The sequence below is a fragment of the Danio aesculapii genome, chromosome 18 (genome assembly GCF_903798145.1).
Source record: "Danio aesculapii chromosome 18, fDanAes4.1, whole genome shotgun sequence".
Classification (NCBI taxonomy): Eukaryota; Metazoa; Chordata; class Actinopteri; order Cypriniformes; family Danionidae; genus Danio; species Danio aesculapii.
In genome coordinates, this window is record NC_079452.1 from 24,133,733 (window position 1) to 24,159,914 (window position 26,182).

General features: G+C 38.5%; 2 protein-coding genes across 2 annotated transcripts in view; one reads left to right on the plus strand and one right to left on the minus strand.

Annotated features, from left to right (window-relative positions):
- The window catches only part of LOC130245334 (fibrillin-1-like), a 186,981-nt gene extending 186,948 nt beyond the window's left edge, over positions 1–33 (plus strand). Inside the window, exon 7 of the mRNA XM_056478002.1 lies at positions 16–33. Within this exon, the coding sequence (XP_056333977.1) occupies positions 16–33 (18 nt within the window). The remainder of the gene's footprint in view (positions 1–15) is intronic.
- On the minus strand, positions 30–25,188 carry slc12a1 (solute carrier family 12 member 1). The gene is made up of 14 exons (XM_056478003.1): positions 24,911–25,188; positions 19,292–19,435; positions 17,915–17,990; positions 15,464–15,559; positions 12,740–12,879; positions 11,150–11,260; positions 8,848–8,959; positions 8,347–8,474; positions 7,643–7,727; positions 6,635–6,786; positions 3,256–3,363; positions 2,931–3,054; positions 2,758–2,859; positions 30–211 (listed from the first exon to the last, which is right to left on the minus strand). The coding sequence occupies exons 1-14, from the start codon at positions 25,151–25,153 to the stop codon at positions 30–32; spliced, it is 1,803 nt and encodes a 600-aa protein (XP_056333978.1). The 5' UTR covers positions 25,154–25,188.
- Between the last annotated feature and the right edge of the window lie 994 nt (positions 25,189–26,182).

A 26,182-nucleotide genomic window follows, 5' to 3' on the forward strand; every position in this document is an offset into this window, starting at 1 on the left:
TTTGCATCACATCAGGGTATCTGCAGGTCCTAATATACATAATCTGCATTTTTACCTGGTTTCTTGACCGTGACGTAGATGTAGAGGAAGAACTCGATGCCGTATGTGAGCAGCGCTGCCCACCAGTTAATAACAAACATCACAGCACAGCAGAGCACAGCTCCGAACAGAGACAGCCACATGTTATAGTATTTATACGCCGGTCTCCAGCCTGCACACACACACAGTTTACACAGGTTATTTCTGTGGCGTTCATCTGTATTTTTATAGTGCTGTTTACTATGTGGGCAATGTGGTGGTGCAGTGGGTAGCACTGTGGCCTCACAGCAAGAAGGTCGCTAGTTTGAGTCCTGGCTGGGTCAGTTGGTGTTTCTGTGTGGAGTTTGCATGTTCTCCCTGTGTTGGCGTGGGTTTCCTCCGGGTGCTCCGGTTTCCCCCATAGTCCAAACACATGTGGTATAGGGGAATTGAGTGAGCTAATTTGTCTGTAGTGTATGAGTGAGTGTGTGTGAATGAGTGAAAATGAATGAATGAATATTTCTTATGTTGATTGTGTGCAAAGCAGCTTAACACAGATGAAGTAAAGCGAATTAGAAGACTATATACTGAAATTGAAATCTAAAGATGCAAATAGTTAGAGCACAATAACATATGCACTCCTATGTGTATTTTGGATGAAAAATAATAAAAGTGCATGAAATATTAAATGCCTTAAATGCCTAATAACCTAAACAAAATGTCTAGTATAAGAAATGGTTCTGTTAATTTGTTTTACTAGTGTGTGTTTGGAGTTAGAAAAACTCACACACAGCATTTAAAGACACGATAGATATACAGCGTTTCTGGCAGATGTGAATAATTCCAGTATGATGCATTGAAGCAAAACATATGCTGATGGAATGCAAAACTGTAAACATATGAAAAAATACTATAGTAATTAATAGTCAATACTGTAGTGTTTATGAACCATACTGATGTAAAGTACTTCAATTGATCTGTTGTGGTGATTCTACAGTTGCTATGGCAACAACACAACTACAGTAATTGATCTGTTGTGGTGATTCTACAGTTGCTATGGTAACACAACTACTACAGTAATTGATCTGTTGTGGTGATTCTACAGTTGCTATGGCAACAACACAACTACAGTAATTGATCTGCTGTGATGATTTTACAGTTGCTATGGTAACAACTACTACAGTAATTGATCTGTTGTGGTGATTTTACAGTTGCTATGGTAACACAACAACTACAATAATTGATCTGTTGTGGTGATTTTACAGTTGCTATGGTAACAACTACTACAGTAATTGATCTGTTGTGGTGATTTTACAGTTGCTATGGTAACACAACAACTACAATAATTGATCTGTTGTGGTGATTTTACAGTTGCTATGGTAACAACTACTACAGTAATTGATCTGTTGTGGTGATTTTACAGTTGCTATGGTAACAAAAACTACAGTAATTGATCTGTTGTGGTGATACTACAGTTGCTATGGCAACAACACAACTACAGTAATTGATCTGTTGTGGTGATTCTACAGTTGCTATGGTAACACAACTACTACAGTAATTGATCTGTTGTGGCGATTTTACAGTTGCTATAGTAACAACTACTACAGTAATTGATCTGTTGTGGTGATTTTACAGCTGCTATGGTAACAACTACTACAGTAATTGATCTGTTGTGGTGATTTTACAGTTGCTATGGTAACAAAAACTACAGTAATTGATCTGTTGTGGTGATTCTACAGTTGCTATGGCAACAACACAACTACAGTAATTGATCTGTTGTGGTGATTCTACAGTTGCTATGGTAACACAACAACTACAGTAATTGATCTGTTGTGGCAATTCTACAGTTGCTATGGTAACACAACTACTACAATAATTGATCTGTTGTGGTGATTTTACAGTTGCTATGGTAACAACTACTACAGTAATTGATCGGTTGTGGTGATTTTACAGTTGCTATGGTAACAAAAACTACAGTAATTGATCGGTTGTGGTGATTTTACAGTTGCTATGGTAACACAACAACTACAGTAATTGATCGGTTGTGGTGATTTTACAGTTGCTATGGTAACACAACTACTACAATAATTGATCTGTTGTGGTGATTTTACAGTTGCTATGGTAACAACTACTACAGTAATTGATCTGTTGTGGTGATTCTACAGTTGCTATGGTAACACAACAACTACAGTAATTGATCTGTTGTGGCAATTCTACAGTTGCTATGGTAACACAACTACTACAATAATTGATCTGTTGTGGTGATTTTACAGTTGCTATGGTAACAACTACTACAGTAATTGATCGGTTGTGGTGATTTTACAGTTGCTATGGTAACAAAAACTACAATAATTGATCTGTTGTGGTGATTTTACAGTTGCTATGGTAACAACTACTACAGTAGTTGATCGGTTGTGGTGATTTTACAGTTGCTATGGTAACAACTACTACAGTAATTGATCGGTTGTGGTGATTTTACAGTTGCTATGGTAACAAAAACTACAATAATTGATCTGTTGTGGTGATTTTACAGTTGCTATGGTAACAACTACTACAGTAATTGATCGGTTGTGGTGATTTTACAGTTGCTATGGTAACACAACAACTATAATAATTAATCTGTTGTGACGATTCTGTAGTTGCTATGGCAACAAAATAACTAATGTAATTGATTTGTCGTGGTGATTCTACAGTTGCTATGGTAACACAACAACTTTAGCAGTTGTATTAGTAAAGTACCTGGGGATTTGGCGTAGGAGGCGTGGAAGCAGGAGAAGTTGATGAGTGCGTATGAGGCTAGGAAGAAGTTGGAGATGATGGGAGCGATGGTGTTGAGCTCAGCTGAAACAGAATCATCTGCAGTTACACTATCGGCTCGGTCACATTAATCACACAGTCAATCTTATATTTACCAATAAGGATGAAGGCTACGGCTATGAGGAAGGTCAGGATGTATCCTCGGATCGGCTCATTGTTTTTGCCATGACCTTTGGCAAAGAACTTGAGCGCCTTGTAGATGTTGTCTTTGCACAGAGCCTGAATTTATTAATCGATATTAAAATACAGATTATTATGCATGCAAAGGTGAGGAAAACTGCACTCCTACTTCATGTCGAATCAACAAATTAACACCAGGAAATTAAAAAAAGAGACTTGTGTTTCTATTGCTCCGATATAACTGTGGGCACAATATGGAATATAAAAAAAACTAGTGTGGACATGGCCTAAAACTCTGACCTGGAAGACTTTGGGCGCGCTCACTAGAGACGCCAGAGCTGAGGAGAGCGTGGCCGAAAATGTTCCTGCAGTGATGAGAGGTCCGAATCCAGACACCAGAGTCATTACCTGCACAAACACACACCAATGATATTCACAAACACACACCAATGATATTCACAAACACACACCAATCATATTCACAAACACACACCAATGATATTCACAAACACACACCAGTGATATGCACAAACACACACCAATGATATTCACACACACACACCAATGATATTCACAAACACACACCAATGATATTCACAAACACACACCAATGATATTCACAAACACACACCAATGATATTCACAAACACACACCAATGATATTCACACACACACACCAATGATATTCACAAACACACACCTATGATATTCACAAACACACACCTATGATATTCACAAACACACACCAATGATATTCACAAACACACACCAATGATATTCACAAACACACACCAATGATATTCACAAACACACACCAATGATATTCACAAACACACACCAATGATATTCACAAACACACACCTATGATATTCACAAACACACACCTATGATATTCACAAACACACACCTATGATATTCACAAACACACACCAATAATATTCACAAACACACACCAATGATATTCACACACACACACCAATGATATTCACAAACACACACCTATGATATTCACAAACACACACCTATGATATTCACAAACACACACCAATGATATTCACAAACACACACCAATGATATTCACAAACACACACCAATGATATTCACAAACACACACCAATGATATTCACAAACACACACCAATGATATTCACAAACACACACTAATGATATTCACAAACACACACCAGTGATATTCACAAACACACACCAGTGATATTCACAAACACACACCAATGATATTCACAAACACACACCAATGACATTCACAAACACACACCAATGATATTCACAAACACACACCAATGATATTCACAAACACACACCAATGATATTCACAAACACACACCTAATATATTCACAAACACACACCAATGATATTCACAAACACACACTAATGATATTCACAAACACACACCAATGATATTCACAAACACACACCAGTGATATTCACAAACACACACCAATGATATTCACAAACACACACACCAATGATATTCACAAACACACACCAATGATATTCACAAACACACACCAATGATATTCACAAACACACACCAATGATATTCACAAACACACACCAGTGATATTCACAAACACACACCAGTGATATTCATAAACACACACCAATGATATTCACAAACACACACCAATGATATTCACAAACACACACTAATGATATTCACAAACACACACCAATGATATTCACAAACACACACCAATGATATTCACAAACACACACCAATGATATTCACAAACACACACCAGTGATATTCACAAACACACCAGTGATATTCACAAACACACACCAATGATATTCACAAAACACACACCAATGATATTCACAAACACACACCAGTGATATGCACAAACACACACCCAATGATATTCAATAAACACCACCAATGATATTCACAAACACACACCAGTGATATTCACAAACACACACCAAGTGATATTCACAAACACACAGCAATGATATTCACACAACACACAACACCAATATATTCACAAACACACACCAATGATATTCACAAAACACACACCAATGATATCACAAACACACACCAGTGATATTCAATAAACACACACAATGATATTCACAAACACACACCAGTGATATTCACAAACACACCACCAAGTGATATTCATCAAACACACACCAGTGATATTCACAAACCACACACCAATTGATATTCATAAAACACACACCAGTGATATTCACAAACACACACCAGTGATATGCACAAACACACACCAGTGATATTCATAAACACACACCAATGATATTCACAAACACACAGCAATGATATTCACAAACACACACCAATGATATTCACAAACACACACCAATGATATTCACAAACACACACCAATGATATTCACAAACACACACCAGTGATATTCATAAACACACACCAATGATATTCACAAACACACACCAGTGATATTCACAAACACACACCAGTGATATTCACAAACACACACCAGTGATATTCATAAACACACACCAGTGATATTCACAAACACACACCAGTGATATTCACAAACACACACCAGTGATATTCATAAACACACACCAGTGATATTCACAAACACACACCAGTGATATGCACAAACACACACCAGTGATATTCATAAACACACACCAGTGATATTCACAAACACACACCAGTGATATTCATAAACACACACCAGTGATATTCACAAACACACAGCAATGATATTCACAAACACACACCAATGATATTCACAAACACACACCAATAATATTCACAAACACACACTAATCATATTCACAAACACACACCAATGATTTTCACAAACACGCACCAATGATATTCACAAACACACACCAATGATATTCACAAACACACACCAATGATATTCACATACACACACCAATGATATTCACAAACACACACCAATGATATTCACAAACACACACCAATGATATTCACAAACACACACTAATGATATTCACAAACACACACCAATAATGTTCACAAACACACACCACTGATATTCACAAACACACACCAATGATATTCACATACACACACCAATGATATTCACAAACACACACCAGTGATATTCACAAACACACACTAATGATATTCACAAACACACACCAATGATATTCACAAACACACACTAATCATATTCACAAACACACACCAATGATGTTCACAAACACACACCAATGATATTCACATACACACACTAATGATATTCACAAACACACACCAATGATGCTCACAAACACACACACCAATGATGCTCACAAACACACACCAATGACGTTCACAAACACACACCAATGATGTTCACAAACACACACCAATGATATTCACAAACACACACCAATGATGTTCACAAACACACACCAATGATATTCACAAACACACACCAATGATATTCACAAACACACACCAATGACATTCACAAACACACACCAATGATATTCACAAACACACACCAATGATGTTCACAAACACACACCAATGACGTTCACAAACACACACCAATGATATTCACAAACACACACCAGTGACGTTCACAAACACACACCAGTGATATTCACAAACACACACCAGTGATGTTCACAAACACACACAAACATGTTTAGCACATGCCGTTCATATAAAACCTCAAACACACACTGCATGTCTGATTTCTCCCACCTGGAAGTTGTTCATGAGGCCGTAGTTACATTTGGTCGTCTGGCAGATGGAGAAATCGTAGCCGAAATCACAGGCCGAGGAGAAGTTGCAGCTCGCACCGGCTTGAATGGTGTCGTTTCGGTTCCCCGTCGCATCTCGAACGACAGTGACCGCTGCAGAGAAACAGCAGTCGCTCTGTTACAGGCTGTGTGAAGAGAAGTTTCGGCTGACTTTTACTCTAGTGCAGTGTTTCCCAACCCTGTTCCTGGAGGCACACCAACAGTACATATTTTGGATGTCTCCCTTTTCTGACCCATTAACTTCAGGTGTTGGAGTCTCTTCTGGTGTTATAAGATGATTCAGGTGTGTTTGATTAGGGAGAGGTTGAAAATGTGAACTGTTGGTGTGCCTTCAGGAACAGGGTTGGGAAACACTGCTCTAGTGTCATGATGGATTTACAACTGAAATAGAATAATGGGAAGGGGGCGGGGTTTTATTTTTGAGCTCCTCCTTTCATCCTTCACTCATGGCAAACTAATGGTTGAAGGGGTGTGGCTAAGCATTTTTCACCCAATCAGAGGACAGAAGTAGAGAAGCAGATGGACAGATTTACTTATAGATTACGAAAATAAGCCATTTAAAAGAAAAAAATAGCACAATAAAGTCACCCTGACAACTACAGACATACAGTGTGGGATAGTTAAGCCTGTCAAACTACAGTCGTAAAGGATTTGAATAAGACAACAGGCAGGTTTTTATTCTAACGTGAATCGAATCTTTTAAGAGTTCGCAAAAAAGAAAAAAATCCCAAATGTGAGTTTCCATCTTGTTGTTATGAATGAATTGAGTGGCTGAGTGTAGTATTGGTAACCTAGCAACCAACAATAAACAAGGCGAGTATAATGGAGTAATGTGGGTGTAATGTTCACCAGCTAGAGCTTATTCGGCAAATGCGTTTCCATCATCTTTATTCGCATTAAGAGTGTGTGTGTGTGTGTGTGTGTGTGTGTGTGTGTGTCCAAGACTCACAGACGACCAGTGCAATGCCCAGGTACGTGACCCCGGTGATGAAGATGGCCAGCAGCGTTCCTTTGGGCAGAGCTTCTTGAGGATCCTGGACAACCAGAGGCGGGAAGATGATTAATGCATCACACCCCACAAAGCAAAATTTCTCTGGCCCAGCTCTGGCCCACACAATCAGCTTTTGCTTGGCCCACATGCCTCAGTGAATTACAGTACATGACTGGACCAAGTCTGAATTCCAGACAGAGGCCAAAGATGGACCATATCTGAGCCAAGTCTTAGCCAAGTTAATAGCCCATAACTGGGCCTGATATGGGCCAGATATGGTGGTGCGTCACGACTGCTATAAAATTGATAAACCCATGAAGCATTGCATTTTAGGCACACTATGGGCTTTGCTTTTCTCAAAGTGACCTGATTGTTAGAATTGTTTTTCTTTATTTGATAATAATTGAAGTTTATTTTAAATGTGGGTCAAGACAGACCCAATTTACATGGCCCACATCCCAATTCTCAACATCTGGGCCAAATACTACATTTTATATTTGGCCCAGGTATTGTGTGCCACCTATAAGACAATGCCACCTCTGCCAAACCTGGGCCACATTTGGCCCACATTCTGTATGCCAGTGCCGGATGAATGCCAGCTGTGCCAGCTTTATGCCAAATCTGGGCCAGAATTCATTGCTACCTGGGACGCTCGCTCTTACCCTCAGATCTCCAGAGATGTTGGCTCCAGCCAGAATCCCAGTGGCCGCAGGGAAGAAGATGGCGAAAACAGAGAAGAAGGTCTCTCCGTCCCGGAAGTCCGGTATGAAGTTTTCCTTTGCAATAGATTCTGTTTGAGACAGAGATGATGGATGATTTGTATAAATCTGCACTGGACACCACAAGACTGCTGTTGTGTTAACGAACGCAAATGGAGGAACGAGCAAAATAATCTGCCAATGTGGTGAGCAAATGAACCTTTAACATGAGATTATTTCTCTTCCCCCAGTGTCAGATTATTTAGCTTGTTTTAATGAACTCTCTTCAGTTTGACTCAGTATTTCTGAAAACAACACTATGTGTTTCACTTGTTTAGTAAATGCTTCTTGAATTTTTAGATATTAGCACAAGAAACAAGACAGAAACTCTCAGAAGGAAAAGCCTTTTTTGCAGTGTAGCACCAAACATGATGCAATCTGCAGTGCTTGTGTGGGGTCTCTCACCGTGATAGTTGAAGAAGCCTTTAGAGCGTTTGTCTTGTGTGGAGGGAATCACTGTTCCCACAAACACATTAGCAATGGCCACCAGCAGGATGACCAGCAGAGCCACCTGAGCCTGCGGAGAGGTGAAGAGAGATGAATTACAGTGACTATTGAAAATCATCACACCCTGGCTGTGAAAACTACACCTTTACCCACATTACACCTGCTTTGAAAAGAGGGGAAGCTAAATTAACTTGTTTTTCCTTTTGACGTAAGATTATTCTGGTTACCCCATTGATATTTAGCTTATTTTAGGGAAAAACTCTATTCATTTATAAACAGATTTGGAGAGGATCACGTGCTTATGATTGTTTACAGCTGTTCCAGCATTAGCTCATGACTAATTATCCTATCAGACGAATCTTAACTCACTATAAATAACCAGAGTTTTCTCATCTCAATATCTTCCCCACCCAACCCTACTTTCCCTCCTTTCAAACGGGCGACACGGTGGCCAGTGATTAGCCCTGTTGCCTCACAGCAAGAATACCCCTGGTTTAATTCCCTTCCAAACCAGGCAACATTTCTGTGCGGAGTTTTGCTCGTTCTCCCCGTGCTCGCGTGGGTTTTCCCCGGGTCCTCCGGTTTCCTCCCACAGTTCAAAAACAAGCACCCTAAACAATTAATCCAAATACTTTTAGCCAAGCTCCGAGTACACCTCTTCTCAGCATCCATATCTGACACTTAGCTACAATAAGCAAGGGGGGGGGGGGGGGGGTCATTGAGATCTACCTGAGCTCAAACTCCCCTCTCAGCCTGCAACGAGAGGGAGCCCAGGGCTCGAGGATCTTATGAGCTCAGGGCTCTCTCCCAGGACAGCATGCCAAACAAGCTTTATTATCAATCACCAGCTCAGTGTGATTCTGAAAACTAGACAGTATTTTCTGTTTGTCTAGAAATGCTTCTTGATTGAAGATATTTGGACTAGAAACAAGAAGAAAAGCATTATTTGCCGTGTAAGTACATGCGCTTGTAAATGCTTATTATTTTTTTGTTTATAGCTCACAGACCCACACCGTCACTGTCTAATTTGAATGAAGAATCGATTCCTGTCTCATTAATGAATCATTTTTTACTCCTACAATGCAAAAAAGCTTTTCTTACTTAGTTTTAGTCTTGTTTCTTGTCCAAATATGTACAAATCCTGAAATCAAGAAGCATTTTCTAGACAAGCAGAACACATTGTGTTGTTTTCAGAAATAATGAGTCAAAATGAAGAGAGTTTTTCATTAAAACAAGCAAAATAATCTGACAATGGGGAAGAGAAATAACCTTGTTTTCCTTTTGAAATAAGATTATTTTACTTGATTTAAGATAACACTCATTTAAATTTACAAATTCATTCATTCATTCATTTACTTTTCGGCTTAGTCCCTTTATTAATCCGGGGTCGCCACAGCAGAATGAACCGCCAACTTATCCAGCATATGTTTTATGCAGCGGATGCCCTTCCACCTGCAACCCATCTCTGGGAATTATCCATACACACTCACTCACTCATACACTACGGACAGTATAGCCTACCCAATTCCCCTATAGCGCATGTGTTTGGACTGTGGGGGAAACCGGAGCACCCGGAGGAAACCCACGCCAACACGGGGAGAGCATGCAAACTCCACACAGAAATGCCAACTGACCCAGCCGAGGCTCAAACCAGCGACCTTCTTGTTGTGAGGCGACAGCACTACCTACTGCGTTGCCAGTTTTTTACATATTTTTTAATAAAATAAAACAATAGTTTTTGGCCTGTCTAGAGCAGTGTTTCCCAACCCTGTTCCTGGAGGCACACCAACAGTACATACTTTGAATGTCTCCCTCATCAGACCCATTAACTTCAGGCTGGAGTTTCTTCTTTTGATCGAATGAGTTGATTTAGAGGTGTTTGAATAAGGAGAGGTTGAAAATGTGTACTGTTGGTGTGCCTTCAAGAACAGGGTTGGGAAACACTGGTCTGGAAAACGCTTCTTGATTTCAGAGTTTTTAGATATTTGGACTAGAAACAAGACAAAAACTCTAATGAAGAAATGTACTTGTTGAAGTGTATGCACATTTCCTTATAAATGCTTATTATTTTTTTGTTTCTAGCTCGCACTTGCACAGGCCCACATCGTCACGAACTAATTTGAATACAGAATAAAATCTGATATTTTTAGAATCGATTCAAATCATTTAAGAAAGAATCGCGACTCATCGATGAATCTTTTTATTCACCCGCTTCTACCATCACACACTCAGAGCTCAATCCCAGCATGCCTGTGTTTACCTTTGCCTCCCACTCCATTCCGGCCACAGTGATGCCCATCAGCAGCACCACCGTAATGCAGCCGATGATCCGGATATCATTTGTGGGATCCACAATGAGAGCATTACTGTCCTGAAAAACAGAACAGAGACATTTTACACTGGCACAAATCATCTAAATACTGCTTTTATAGTCAGATGGGAATTTAAATCCCCACATTTGGGATTTGTCAAACACGTTTCAGTGTCTCTTTGTCCTTTGACACCCGTTGACATTTTGCTTATTTATGTTATGTATTTTATGTCCTGTTGAGTTTTAGTCTTCTGGACAGCACTTTGGTTCACTTTAGGTGTTTTTAAAGTGCTTTATAGATCAAGTTTGATTGATTAATTGATTGATTGATTGATTTTATTCTAGCTAAACAACAATTAACAAACTCGTTTAACCATCAAAAGACAAAACTAGGAAAATTGTGAAATGCAATGAACAAAAATGTGATTAACTTTGTTATTATTTACACATTCTCTTTTAAATGATGTATTATAGTGCCAAAAACTGCATTTCGTACATTGAGTTTTTGTCTTGTTTTTAGTCCAAATATCTAAAAACTCTTAAATCAAGAAGCGTTTTCTTGAAAAGCTAAAAATATTTAGTTGTTTCATTTTTGTCAAAATTATATAAAATTATAGTCAAAATTAAATGAGTTTGTCCTTAAAACAAGTAAAGTAATCTGCCAATAGGGAAGCAAACTAATCTTATGTCTAAGGAGAAACAATATTACTTCATTTCCCCATGCAGTGTCAGATTATTTAGCTTGTTTTGAGGAAAAACTCACTTTATTTTGACTCTATATTTCTAAACACAAGACGATGTTTTTACTAGTCTAGAAAATGCTTCTTGATTTAAGAGTTTTTACTTATTTGAACTTAAAACAAGACAAAACCTCTAAGTAAGGAAAGTGTTTTTGCAGTGTAATATATAATTAAAAATAAATGAACACATAAATAATAACACAGTTCAAGACACATATCTGTACATTGCATTTCACAGCTTTCCAATGTGTTGCTTTGTCTTTTTAATGATTAAACACACTTGTTCATTGTTGTTCTGTGGGAATATAAGACATCTGAACATTTCAATAGACACCAAAATGAGTTTGACAAATCCCAAATGTGGATTTCTAGGTGCAACAAATTCAAATAACAATTCACGAATTCACACTTGCAATAGTTTCAGAATAAAGCGTATTTGGCGTGTTGTCCAGGGAGAGGGCTCTGAGCTCGGGGAGACACCTCAACTCGAGTTATTCCTCTTCTCAGGAAACAGAGAGGAATTGGGATTCGAGCGAAGTATCTAGCCCGGCCCCAGAGCGCTCCCCCGGGGATTGTAATGCTTAAGAGGTGAGGTGTCGGGGTGGTGGAGGGATGCTAAAGTCGTGAGATGCTGCAGGTAAGACAGCTTTGGTATATATAGGGGTTTGGTCAAGAACTGATTGGATAATAGAATAATTGTCAATGACGTATTTGATACTGAAACTTCTGCGCGTGCTCCTCCCCAAATTTGTTTATAAAACATCGCTAAGACTGTGTTTGTGTCCTGAGATGTTCGTACCTTGAGAAGCTCCACCACAGTTTCAGCGAATCCCACAACATACATGGCCACGGCCACAGCATTAGCGAAGGCGAAGATCAGCCCGATGGAGCCACCAAACTCCGGGCCCAGACTGCGGGAGATGAGGTAATATGCTCCTCCTGCACCACAAACACACTCCTGTCAGCCCAGATACAAGTCCAGTTGAGCTTTAGTGTCATTCCTGTAGTGTGTGGACATACTGTACAGTGGATCACGGTGCTACAGAAATAAACTGAATCATAAATACGAACAGGCGGCACGGTGGCTCAGTGGTTAGACCTGTGGCTTCACAGCAAGAAGGTCGCTGGTTTGAGTCCCGGTTTTCTCCCACAGTCCAAACACATGCACTATAGGGGAACTGATTAACTAAATTGGCCGTAGTGTATGAGTGTGTGTGTGTGTGTGTGAGAATGAGTGTGTATGGGTGTTTCCCAGTACTGGGTTACAGCTGGAAGGGCATCCGCTGCATAAAACATATGCCGGATAAGTTGGCGGTTCATTCCGCTGTGGTGATAAATAAGGGGTTAAGATGAAGGAAAATGAATGGATGGGTTTGCTCTTCAGTGTTTGAACCTTCAGCAGGAGATTAAACCACACTGAACTGAACTAAACTGGACTTCAGCTCTGAAATCTGGACTTCACTAGAACTTCCATGTTAAGCTGCTCTGACACAATCTACATTGTAAAAGCGCTATATAAATAAACATGAATTGAGTTGAATTAAATGAATAAATATGAACACAACACTGGACATAAGAGCGATATTAAACCTATACATGACCAACACACCGGAGTGCTAATCTAAATATACCAACTATTTATTTTGGAAAGTCCCATTGAGATACAATAGCTCTTCTATGAGAGAGTCCTGGTCAAGACAGGCACCATAAGACAGTTACTGAATAACACTTATCACAACACACACACACACACACACACACACACACACACACATAATATAAAGCATAATCTGTTATTAGAAGATGTGCACTGTTCTAAATAGACTTTAAAATATGTTTAAACATAGCGATATATACACTGTAATTCCCAAAAAGTGAAGGTAACTCAAACCATTTGAGGAAACCGATAACAGCAAACCATTTAAGTTCAAAAACTAATCCTAATGAGTACTGTGAACTTAATCCATTTGAGTACACAAAGCAGTTTGAGCACAGTAAAACCCAGTAAATGAGGTGAACTCAAACTAACTGAGTGCTGTAAAACCCAATAAGTTAAGGCAACTCAAACCGATTGCTACAAACCATTTGAGTTCAAAAACTAATCTATATGAGTACTGTGAACTTACTCCATTTAAGTTGAAGTAATGAGATAATTAGTTAGCAGCAGGTGTACATTATTAATCAACACTTAATCAATCAATCAATCAATCAAACTCATTCAACACCTAATCACTTGATTAACTCAACTTTAAAGTTCAAAACTCTTTTTAAATGAGTAGAATTTGCTTTCAATAAATTGAGTTAACTACACTCATTTCATTTGATAATGCTGACTGTTTTTACACTGGTCTAACAGTGTATCAGTGAAATAATGTTCCATCATCACTCCGGTGGACTCTTTCCATTATAAAAACACCAAGTTTAATGTCTGATTTCATTAAAAAAAATCTTCACTGCCTAGTATAGATCGACTTGATGTTCATTTCATACACACGGAGCATGTAAGAGCCAGGTATGCATAATTCATGTGTGATGATAGTTTAGTTAAAAGGGTTAAAACATGGTGAAAATAGATATTAAAATATATAACAGTGATTATATTATCTAAATCATTTAATAATTAACTCAATTTAAAGACGTTTACTGTGGTATTTTTGGCTTCTGACAGTAATGTGTCATGAGGTCAATAGTATGCACGTTTCGTCAGATTGCAGTTATGGACGTTGGAAGCAACACAGTCTTTTGACCGAGCTATATCCAGTCTATCGTAACTTTGTAGTTTTGTTTGTGTTTCTTCAGTAAACCTTTTTAAAATGAAGACTCGAATACTGGTTGTTGGATTAGCTGCAAAATGCAGAACATAATGATGTGCACTACAGGTGAGCCACTACAGAGCACACTCAGAGAATGGAGATCAACTCTACTCTGTATGAATGCATCTTGGGTTAGAGGATATCTGCTGAACTATTATAAGATTTGGAGCAGTACACCAGCAAACTAGCTATATACTGTGGTAATTTACCAACTAAAGCTTTAAAAATATAAATGATCATGTTGTTTTCTCCTTAACTCTAATGAAGTCCATTTTGTCAATATATATAAATTACAGTACAACATCATATACTATACATACTACACACAACACCTCAGACAGACTATACTAGTACTTTTACATCAGACTGACCAATATTGTGCTGGATATTAGACAAAAGAGGCGTTTAAGCTTGAGCAAAACTATAGTTGTGTGGTACTTTTACAAGTAAACATTGTTTTCCTTACTGAGTCCTTGTAAGATGGAGTTTAAGTAAAGTGTCTGGTGCATATGGAGAGAGAGAGAGTTTCTACAGGTGGTTTATCAGGCCCACTCACCTGTGTGAGGCTCATCTCATAAATACACAATGTTTTATTAGAGATATGGAGTGACTGTAAGAAAGTGTCCGGTGCATATGGAGAGGAGAGTGTTTCTGCTGGTGGTTTGTCAAGCCCACAGCTCTGCTTTACTGTGATTTGCAGTGTGTTTTACCTCCTCGTACCACACCGTTAGTGCAGATCGCTGACATGGACAGACAGGTGACGCTGGTCACAACCACACTCAACAACACCACCACTATCCCCAAACCTGAAACACACACACACACGCACACACACACACACACACACACACACACACACACACACACACACACACACACACACACACACTCATTTATTATCATCATATCAGAACGATATCACTTAAAGGGGAAGAAGTTCAGGGCAGCACGGTGGCTCAGTGGTTAGCACAGCAAGAAGGCTGCTGGTTCGAGTCCTGGCTGGCTCAGATGTGTGTTTCTGTGTGGAGTTTGCATGTTCTCCCTGAGTTGCCGTGGGTTTCCTCCGGGTACTCAGGTTTCCCCCACAGTCCAAGCACATGCGCTATAGGGTAATTGATCAACTAAATTGGCCGTATGTGTGTGTGTGTGTGTGTGAGAATGAGTTTGTATGGGTGTTTCCCAGTAATGGGTTGCTGCTGGAAGGGCATCTTCTGTGTAAAACATATGCTGGAATAGTTGGCGGTTCATTCTGCTGTGGCGACTCCTGATAAATAATGGACTAAGCCACAGGAAAATGAATGAATCAATGAAAGGGAGAGTTCATCAAAAAGTAAATCCTTTACCATTGATTAAAAACTTTTAAGAGTTTCTTTCTTCTGTTGAACACAAAACAAGATAGTTTGAAGAATGCTGGAAAACAGTCAGTAGCTGTGTTTCCATGCACATATTTTTATGTGCATTTTGGAATATCGCATGCACAAATGTTTATTTATATTTCTGAAAACTAGACTATATGTTCTGCTTGTCTAGAAAATGCCTCTTGATTTCAGAATCTGTAGATATTTAGACTAGAAACAAGACTAAAACTCTACATGAGCACAGCAGTTTAGCAGTCGACTCTCCAGATTTGTCTATATTCCTCCATTTTTCTCACTATAATAGTCAAACCTGTGCAGAACGAAGCGCTCGGCACATTAACACTCCAGCGGCACACTTCAGACAGTGTGTTATCAGTGTGTGTGTGTGTGTTTGCTCAGTGCTATAATGAGGAATAAAAGCCTGCAGTCCCTCACAGCTCATAAAGTACAGTGAGTTTCTGATGGGCTGTAATGCGCTGGAGGTGTCGGACTGAAACTCAACTTCTCTGAAGCTCGGAGACTTTCACAGAAACGCGAACGTCTGAGGAACTATTAGCTACGCTCCATTAACACCAGCAGTGACCTTCGGCGCGGACACACACTGACCAAACACGACACACACAAGACTAATCATCAACCAGTTGTGTGCTTAAATAATGCACAGTTAACGCAAGAGTCAACTGTCAACTTAACTCTTTATTATTGGAGGCATGGTGGTTTAGTGGTTAGCACTGTGCCCTCACAGCAAGAAGGTCTCAGCTGGGTCAGTTGGTGTTTCTGTGTGGTGTTTGCATGTTCTCCCCGTGTTGGTGTGGGTTTCCTCCGGGTGCTCCGGTTTCCCCCACAGTCCAAACACATGCGCTATAGGGGAATTGATCAACTAAATTGGCCGTAGTGTATGAGTGTGTGTGTGTGTGTGTGTGTGTGTGAATGAGTGTTTATGGGTGTTTATGGGATTTTTCAGTTGCTATAGTAACACATGAACTGTAGTAAGTGATCTGTTGTTGAGATTCTACAGTTGCTATGGTAACAAAAGAAATGCAGTAATTAATCTGTGAGGTGATTCTATAGTTGCTATGGTAACACAAGAACTGTAGTAATTGTTGTCGATGTGATTATGCAGTTGCCATGGTAACAAAAGAACTGTAGTAAACGATCTGTTGATGTGATTCTACAACTGCTATGGTAACACAAGAAGTGTAGTAAATGATCTGTTGTGATTCTGTAGTTGCTATGGTAACACAAGAAGTGCTATAGGGGAATTGATGAACTAAATTGGCCGTAGTGTATAAGTGTGTGTGTGTGTGTGTGAATGAGTGTTTATGGGTGTTTCCCAGTACTGGGTTGCAGCTGGTAGGACATCTGCTGTGTAAAACATGCTGGAATAGTTGGCGGTTCATTCTGCTGTGGCAAACACTGATAAATAAGGGCAAAAGCTGAAGGAAAATGAATGAATTAAATGAATAATGTACTTTGGTTTTGGAAGAACTGGTTGAGAATTGCAAACTTCTCCTGAGTGAACTCTCCCTGAAATCAAGACGTCTCCAGTCGTCATTGGCATTAATTATAGAGAAGATTCGTTAATGTCTTTTAAATGGCGTCTCACTAAAGGTCACTCTGAAAACTGTTTCTAGGGGGGGCTTCATTTTTGAGGTGTGTGTGTTTGTGCGTACGTGTGTGTGTGTGTGTGTGCATATGGAGTGTGTGTAGAGTTTTCCATGCTGAATGTAAATGAGCGAGTGTGTGTGTGTGTGTGTGTGTGTGTGTGTGTGTTGGTGAAGGTCAGGGTGAAAAACTCCTCACCGATTCCTGCTTGTCCAAACACCCAGGAGAGTCGGATGAAGAGCATCACACCCCAGATATTCAGCATGCAGCGCACCTGTGGACACACACACACACGCTTTATTTCAATAACACATCATCATCATCATCATCCAGCCGCTGGGCATCTCATTTCTCTCTTTCTGAGAGTTTGTGTCTTGTTCCTAGTCCAAATCAAGAAGCATTTTCAAGACAAGCAGTACATATAGTCTAGTTTTCAGAAATAATGAGTCAAAATGAAGAGAGTTTCTCCTTAAAACAAGCTAAATAATCTGATAAAGAGGTGAGCGAAATAATCTTAGCTCTAAAAGAAAAATAAGACTATTTTCTTCCCCCAGTGTCAGATTATTTAGCTTGTTTTAATGAAAAACTCTCTTCATTCTGACTCAATATTTCTGAAAACTAGACTATATGTTCTGCTTGTCTAGAAAATGCTTCTTGATTTCAGAATCTGTAGATATTTAGATTAGAAGCAAGACTAAAACTCTCAGTGAGAAAAGCTTTATTTGCAGGGTAAAGCAGCTGAATCTGTCTGCAATAACAGTTGCTGGATGTACATCATCTGGATTATTACACGGCGTTGGGTCAAACATGGTCTAACCCAGCCTTTTATTAATTTATATTTCAATCACATTTTTTTAAACCAACTGTTGGGGTTGTCCGTATTTGACCCAGCGTTGGGTTACGACGATGCTGAATAATCAACAACAGTGGAGTGACAGGAAAGTATATATGCTGATGGTCAAGATAACAGTAAAACAATGCTGAGGTGTTGTAACCCAAATATAGACATAGCCAATGTTGAATTCAATTTAAATGACACTTTTAACCCAACTCTAGGATCTGTCCATTTTTGACTCAGCATTGAGTTTAAATGTCTCCTGAAGTGCTTTAAAATGTGCATTTTCTTAATTAGAAATTTGATTTAATCTGAATTTAAACATGAAGACGGGAAATATAATAGCTCCTCCCCTTTTTAAAAATCAGCCAATAATGTTTTGTTTTCTCACAACTCTGGGAGTGGTTGAGCTCAAGCGCATCAAATAAAAAGCCAATGAGAAGAAGGGGGTGGGGCATGTCAGACACTAGAGAGCGTTTGATTGGTCAGAAGGTTTGATGAGAAACTGAAGTATGAGGTGATGTAAAAAATCATCCAAAGGTGGCGGTGACAAACTGCAAACTTTAGATGTTTATGTCAGGTTTATTTCTGCTACATGGGGATTCTGGCACTGTTGTGGAGCACACTAGATTAGAGATATCCTTGAAACAATCCAGCTTTTTTGGAATCTTGGAATGTCACGATTGACCAATCAGAATCAAGTATTCCACAGAGCTGAGTAATAATGATGAATAACTCACCAGAACTCCTTTGATCCAGCCGAATTTGACCACACCCCCCGTGTCCTTCTCCTCCAACGGGGTGACGGACTCCACATCGCCCAGCGTGGAGCTGTCCACTCCCTCACTGTCCTCCAATGGACTGGGAAGATTAAGGCCTCCATTCTGATGAGAAATCAAACCATATGGATCATTCACATGCTGATCTCTGCCTCAAACTGAGCTTTGTGTGTGTGTGTGTGTGTGTGTGTGTGTGTGTGTGTGTGTGTGCGTGTGTGTGTGTGTGTGTTTGTGTGTGTGTGTGTGTGTGAATATTAGACTTTATGCACAAATATGTAGTCATTTATAGTAAATACTGTAGGGTTTTTTAAACTATAGTATAGTACGTTCCTGAATTAATCTGTTGTTGTAATTATATAGTTGCTATGGTAACACATCACCTGTAGTTATTGATCTGTTGTGGTGATTTTATAGTTGCTATGGTAACAAAAGTACTGCAGTAATTGATCTGTTGAGGTGATTCTATAGTTGCTATGGTAACACAAGAACTGTAGTAATTGATCTGTTGTGGTGATTTAATAATTGCTATGGTAACACAAGAACTGTAGTAATTGTTGTTGAGGTGATTCTGTAGTTGCTATGGTAACACACAAACTATAGTAAACAATCTGTTGGTGTGATTCTACAGTTGCTATGGTAACACAAGAATTGTGGTAAATGATCTGTTGTGATTCTGTAGTTGCTATGGTAACACAAGAAGTGTAGTAAATGATCTGTTGTGGTGATTCTACAGTTGCTATGGTAACACAAGAACTGTAGTAATTGTTGTTAATGTGATTTTTCAGTTGCTATAGTAACACATGAACTGTAGTAAGTGATCTGTTGTGGTGATTCTGTAGTTGCTATGGTAACAAAAACTGTAGTAGTTGATTTGTTGTCGGGATTCTACAGTTGCTATGGCAACACATGAACTGTAGTAATTGATCTGTTGTGGTGATTTAATAGTTGCTATGGTAACACAAAAACTGTCGTAATTGTTGATGTGATTATACAGTTGCTACGGTAACAAAAGAACTGCAGTAATTGATCTGTTGAGGTGATTGTGTAGTTACTATGGCAACACAAGAACTGTAGTAAACGATCTGTTGATGTGATTATGCAGTTGCTATGGTAACAGGAACTGCAGTAATTGATCTGTTGATGTGATTCTACAATTGCTATGGTAACACAATAAGTGTAGTAAATGATCTGTTGTGATTCTGTAGTTGCTATGGTAACACAAGAAGTGTAGTAATTGTTGTTGATGTGATTTTACAGTTGCTATAGTAACACATGAACTGTAGTAAGTGATCTGTTGTGGTGATTCTGTAGTTGCTATGGTAACACAATAACTGTAGTAGTTGATCTGTTGTTGAGATTCTACAGTTGCTATGGTAACACAAGAACTGCAGTAATTAATCTGTTAGGTGATTCTGTAGTTGCTATGGTAACATCAGCTGTAGTAATTGATCTGTTGTGGTGATTTAATAGTTGCTATAGTAACACAAGAACTGTAGTAATTGTTGTTGATGTGATTATGCAGTTGCTATGGTAACAAAGGAACTGCAGTAATTGATCTGTTGATGTGATTCTACAATTGCTATGGTAACACAAGAAGTGTAGTAAATGATCTATTGTGATTCTGTAGTTGCTATGGTAACACAAGAAGTGTAGTAAATGATCTGTTGTGGTGATTCTACAGTTGCTATGGTAACACAAGAACTGTAGTAATTGTTGTTGATGTGATTCTACAGTTGCTATGGTAACAACTGAACTGTAGTAAGTGATCTGTTGTGGTGATTCTATGGTTGCTATAGTAACACAAGAACTGTAGTAATTTATCTGTTATGATTCTAGAGTTGCTATGGTAACACATGAAACTACAGTAATATAAACAAATAACCCGATACTGCAGTTTTCTACAACTATAGAGTGTATTGGAGTAGAATATACCATATAGTTGTAGAAAACTACAGTATCGGGTCATTTGTTTATATCACTGTATTGCTTATATTACTCAGGTAAACTACTGTAACCTATTTATAACAGTATATCAATTCATTCTAGTTAATACTAGAGTATGCCTTGAGCTGTAAATATAATATGTCATATATAATATATGCAGTAAAACACACTTCACTATAGCATGGTTAAAAAGCATTAGTGTTTGTAAAGATGTAAATTCTGTCCTCATTTACTCTTGTTTATATCATTTACTAAATGACCCATTAATTGTATTTTATCTTTATCTTCCCCAACCCTCACAGTAATGTAAAAATAAGAATTATTGTTGTACAGGGTCACAAAAATAAGGCTGTATTGATGTGAGTATCCACAGCTGTATCCCGTCTAGACTTTACCTTGGAAATGCTCTGCAGAATAAGCTTCTCGGGCGTCAGAACTGCGTGAATGGGTGCTTTCTGGATCAGCGTAAACTTTTTAGCCCTTGTTTGCATTAATTACTGCGTTTATGGCCAGCAGATCAATGCATTAGCCACAGGAGATCGTTACTCATAAACCGAGTGCTTTCTCATTAGTCTGGTTATTGATCTGCGGTTGCGCGGGTGCTGTTAGCTTCAGACGCGCTCCACAAACTGCTGTCGTCTGTACACCCGCAATTATGATTGAGTTATGTTAAAGGAGGCCTATTCTGCTCTTTTTTCAAGATGCCAAATAAGCCTGATGTCTTTTAGAGTGTGTGTGTTTGAGCTGAGAACAGCACACAGATAATGTTGTCTAGCTCTCTGAAGCTGATCCTTTCAGGCTTTGATCCTAATTGTGGTGTTTTGGTGACTGTCGCTTTAAATGCAAATGAGATTGTGCTCTTTTCATAAGAGGGCGGAGCTACAGACACCTGCGTGTCAGCATAGCACAGATGTAAAACAGCAGTGTGTGTGTGGTCAGGTGTGCATGTGTGCTTCAGTGTGAGTGTGTGCTTCAGTCTTCTGTCAGTCTATGTCGCTCCTGTCACTGTTCATCTAGAACTCCACATCTATAATCCTCTTAGTCTATGCTGGCATTATCTTCAGCAGCTCAAACACTCTAATGGCTAATGGACAGACGGCTGCTTCTCACTCAGGGCTGCTGTTTATGCTAATGAGATGGAGAGATGGGCACTAGTGGGCAGGGCTTGATGACGTACAAAGAGAGAATGTCAATCAGAGTGTTTCATTCATCAAATCTGATTATAATAAACACAATTAATTCATGATTAGCATTAGAGGCTGGAGATATTCACACACTGCTGACACACACACACACACACACACACACACACACACACACAGTATTACAGATGACTTTTAAGACTTCAACTAGACGTTATTTTGATTTCACAAGGATTTTAAATAAACTTATAATGCTACTTAAATGACTACTTTAAATGACTACTGGGTTTAAACCCAACATAAAAGTCATTTTTTCACAGTAGGACCCCTTTAATAGAACAATGTCAGATTTGTTATGGCAAACAGATTTAAGCTAATTATTTTAGTATCTAAAAAGTTTTCCTTAACGTTCCCATTAAGTTATATAACTATATTTATTCACTGTTCTTTGAATGTTCAACCTGTCAGTGCTAATTTTGACAGCAAAATTTGTTTATTGAAAACGTTATTAGAACGTTGCATTCACATTATATTAATATTCTAAGAATGTTTCCGTAATGTTCTCAGTAAGTTAGAAAAACATGATTGAAGAAGGTTATAGGAACATTTAAAACATCCCATTATCTTATCTTTATGTTGTTTGTTTAATTTAGTTTTAGTCTTGATCTTATGACTAGTTTTAGTCATATTTTAGTCTTTTGAATCATTTCAGTTGATTAAATTTGAGAGTTTTGATTGAATTTCATAAGAGTTTAGTTGACTAAATCTACTCTAGATGTAGTATTATTGGCACTATTTGGTTTAGTATTTAAGTGTAGTTTAGTTCAACTATTGAATACACTTATTTATACAAAACACTTTTCAGTATCCTAAAATTGAATAAAACAATGTCCTTATAATATTGAAATTTAGCTTTTCCATAAACCCTTACATTTATTTATAGGCCTACAATGTATTAATATAATTATTTGGTTATAAAAATGTTGTTCAAAATGTTTTTATATTTATATGTTTTTAATTTCACTCTCAAATTAATGTTTTAAAAAGGTTATTTAAAATGTATTAGAACATTCTGTTTACAGGGCGTCACGGGGGCGCAGTGGGTAGCACTGTCACCTCACAGCAAGAAGGTCGCTGGTTCAAGTCCCGACTGGGTCAGTTGGCGTTTCTGTGTGGAGTTTGCATGTTCTCCCCTTGTTGGCGTGGGTTTCCTCCGGGTGCTCCGGTTTCCCCCACAGTCCAAACACATGAATTGGGTAAGCTAAATTTTTCCAAAGTGTATGTGTGTGAATGAGTGTGTATGGATGTTTCCCACTGATTGGGTTGCGGCTGGACAGGCGTCCGCTGAGTAAAACATGTGCTGGATAAGTTGGCGGTTCATTGCGCTGTGGCGACCCAAGATTAATAAAGGCACTAAGCCAAAAAGAAAATGAATGAATGAATTCTGTTTACGTTGTATTCATATTCAAATAACGTTTCCCTAACGTTCTCAGTATGTTCTAAAAACGTTAGATTAGTGGCTGTTTTTGCTCCATTGACTTCCATTATAATCATATTTATTGATGGTAAAGCCATGACAGCAGATAATCATGCATTCTTGAGTGTTGCTGGTTTTTCATGTTGGGAAGAGGGACGATGTGTAATTCATACTGTTGATCATCAGTTGTCAGCATCAGTTAACCCTTTAGATCGGCCTGTGCTAAACAGTTTCTGGCTTTTGTATGGAGTTCAGTAGAGTTAAACAGCAGTTTATAGTGTGTGCGCAGCAATACACTTACTGTGTTTACAGTGCTGTCAGAGCTGAGGGGCGCATTTTGACAGCAAAAATTAACAAAAAATTGTCAACAGGGAAAACCAGCAGCATTAAAGAATGCATGATCATTTGCTGTCATGGCTTTGCAATTAAAAAATGTCCTTATAATGGAAGTCAATGGAGCAAAAACAGTCACAAACATTAAGAAAGTGTAGTAAATTTACTCACAGTGTATTGTTGAGTTTGGGATTTACCAAAATATGTGTCAAAATAAGGTTTATCACCAAAAATCATTCCATTTGCTGAAACAGAGAAAGCTGTGGCCAAATTATGACTCAAAATCACCCGAGAGGATGAAAACGACCCAACAGCACATAAAGTGGGACCTTTTAAAGTGGGTGTACTGTCACTTTAAATGATGATTATATGCTGTTATGGCCTTTGCAACCAAAAAATGTGATTATAATGGAAGTCCATGGAGCAAAACCAGCACCAACACAACCAAAGGAAAGTCTAATTACTCACAATTTACACAAAATAAGATTGATCCCCAAAAATCATCACACTTGCTGAAACACTGAGAAACTTGTGGCCAAATTAAGACTCAAAATTCTCCCCCCAGAATGGAAAAGTTACCATATTTTTTGGAGTGTACTGTCACTTTAAATGTTTGACACCAGAATGACCCATCTTGCCCTCAAATTGATTTTAAAAAGTTTGGTTTTCTCCAAATTGACTCACTTTCTGGAAGACATCATGCAGCTCGTGTAGGGAAGGTCTGACAGCTCTGTGTCCGCTGATGCTCGCTGCGTTTCGGTAAAAATCAGGATTCGGCACGCGGTCCAAAGTGTCATGTCCAAAAGCGCTGACCACAGATGAACGAATGGCTCTGCGTTCCCCGTTCCCGAAACCGTTTGTGCAGAAAGACGTCTCTTCATACTGTGGAGGATCATCTTTGGATGTCTGGAAGCCTGGATTCTCCATCTGGAGGCTTTATTTAATCGACTTTTAAAGCTTTACGCAAGGCTGGGTTTGCTTTTTTGTGACTGCATGTAGGTTTATATAGGAGTTCACACCTGGATGCTGATTGGTCCATCATGTGCTGTTGTGATGGGGGTGAAAAAGGAAAATGTCCTGCCTCCATCAAAGGTGATTTGCTTAAAAATTAACAGCAGATAAAGACCCTGAGAGGTTACTCTGGTGAGATGCTTTACCTGCTTTTATGAGTTTTATGAGTGTTTTATTCTGAGCGCTAGTGTAGTCTAACACACATATTTAAAGAGACACTTCACACACACACACACACACACACACAAAGAAAAATAAAAATACATTTGCTGTTTAATCAACATGAAGTGGTTGCAAATATTTATGACTTGTTTTTCTGTTGAACACAAAAGAAGATATTTTGAAAAATGCTGAAGATTAAAAATACTCTTGAAGTCAATGGCTGTTTTTTTGCAGCATTATTCTTGTCTTTGTGTTTGTAACAAGAGTAAATGATTCGTTTTTTGGGTGTACTGCCCCTTTAAGTGAACATCTAATGAGTAAGGTTTATTGTAATGTACAAAAATATAATAACTTGCAATAAATAAGTGGTGGATCTTCCTTTGTGTTCAAAAGAAAAAGGAAACAAGTTTGAAAGCAACCTAAATGATGACAGAATATTCATTTTTTTGGGGTGTACTGTCTCTTTAAATGAGTTTTTTTTTCTGAACAGTAAAATTAATGTACAAAATTAAACTAACATGCAAATTAAAGTAACTGGTAGGTATTGTCATGCCCATTAGGAATAATTCAAATTAATATGGAAGACAATGGATATTTTTTCCAGCATTCTTCAGAGTTTTCTGGTGTACTGTCTCTTTAAATGACTATCAAAAGTGATTTATTTTGTCATAAGAGCTAAATGAATGTGAAAAATTAAACTAACATGCTAATAAAAGTGGTGTATCTTCCTTTGTGTTCAACAGAAGAAGGAAATAAGTTTGTCAGCAACTTAACTGATGTCAG

Coding starts and splice junctions, on each gene's coding strand:
- slc12a1 (XM_056478003.1), bottom strand. CDS start 25,153: ATGGAGAATCCAGGCTTCCAGACATCCAAAGATGATCCTCCACAGTAT. Junction 8,475..8,847: donor AGGCTTCTTCAACTATCACG/GTGAGAGACCCC, acceptor TGTCTCAAACAG/AATCTATTGCAAAGGAAAAC. Junction 6,787..7,642: donor GGGCATTGCACTGGTCGTCT/GTGAGTCTTGGA, acceptor GTTTCTCTGCAG/CGGTCACTGTCGTTCGAGAT.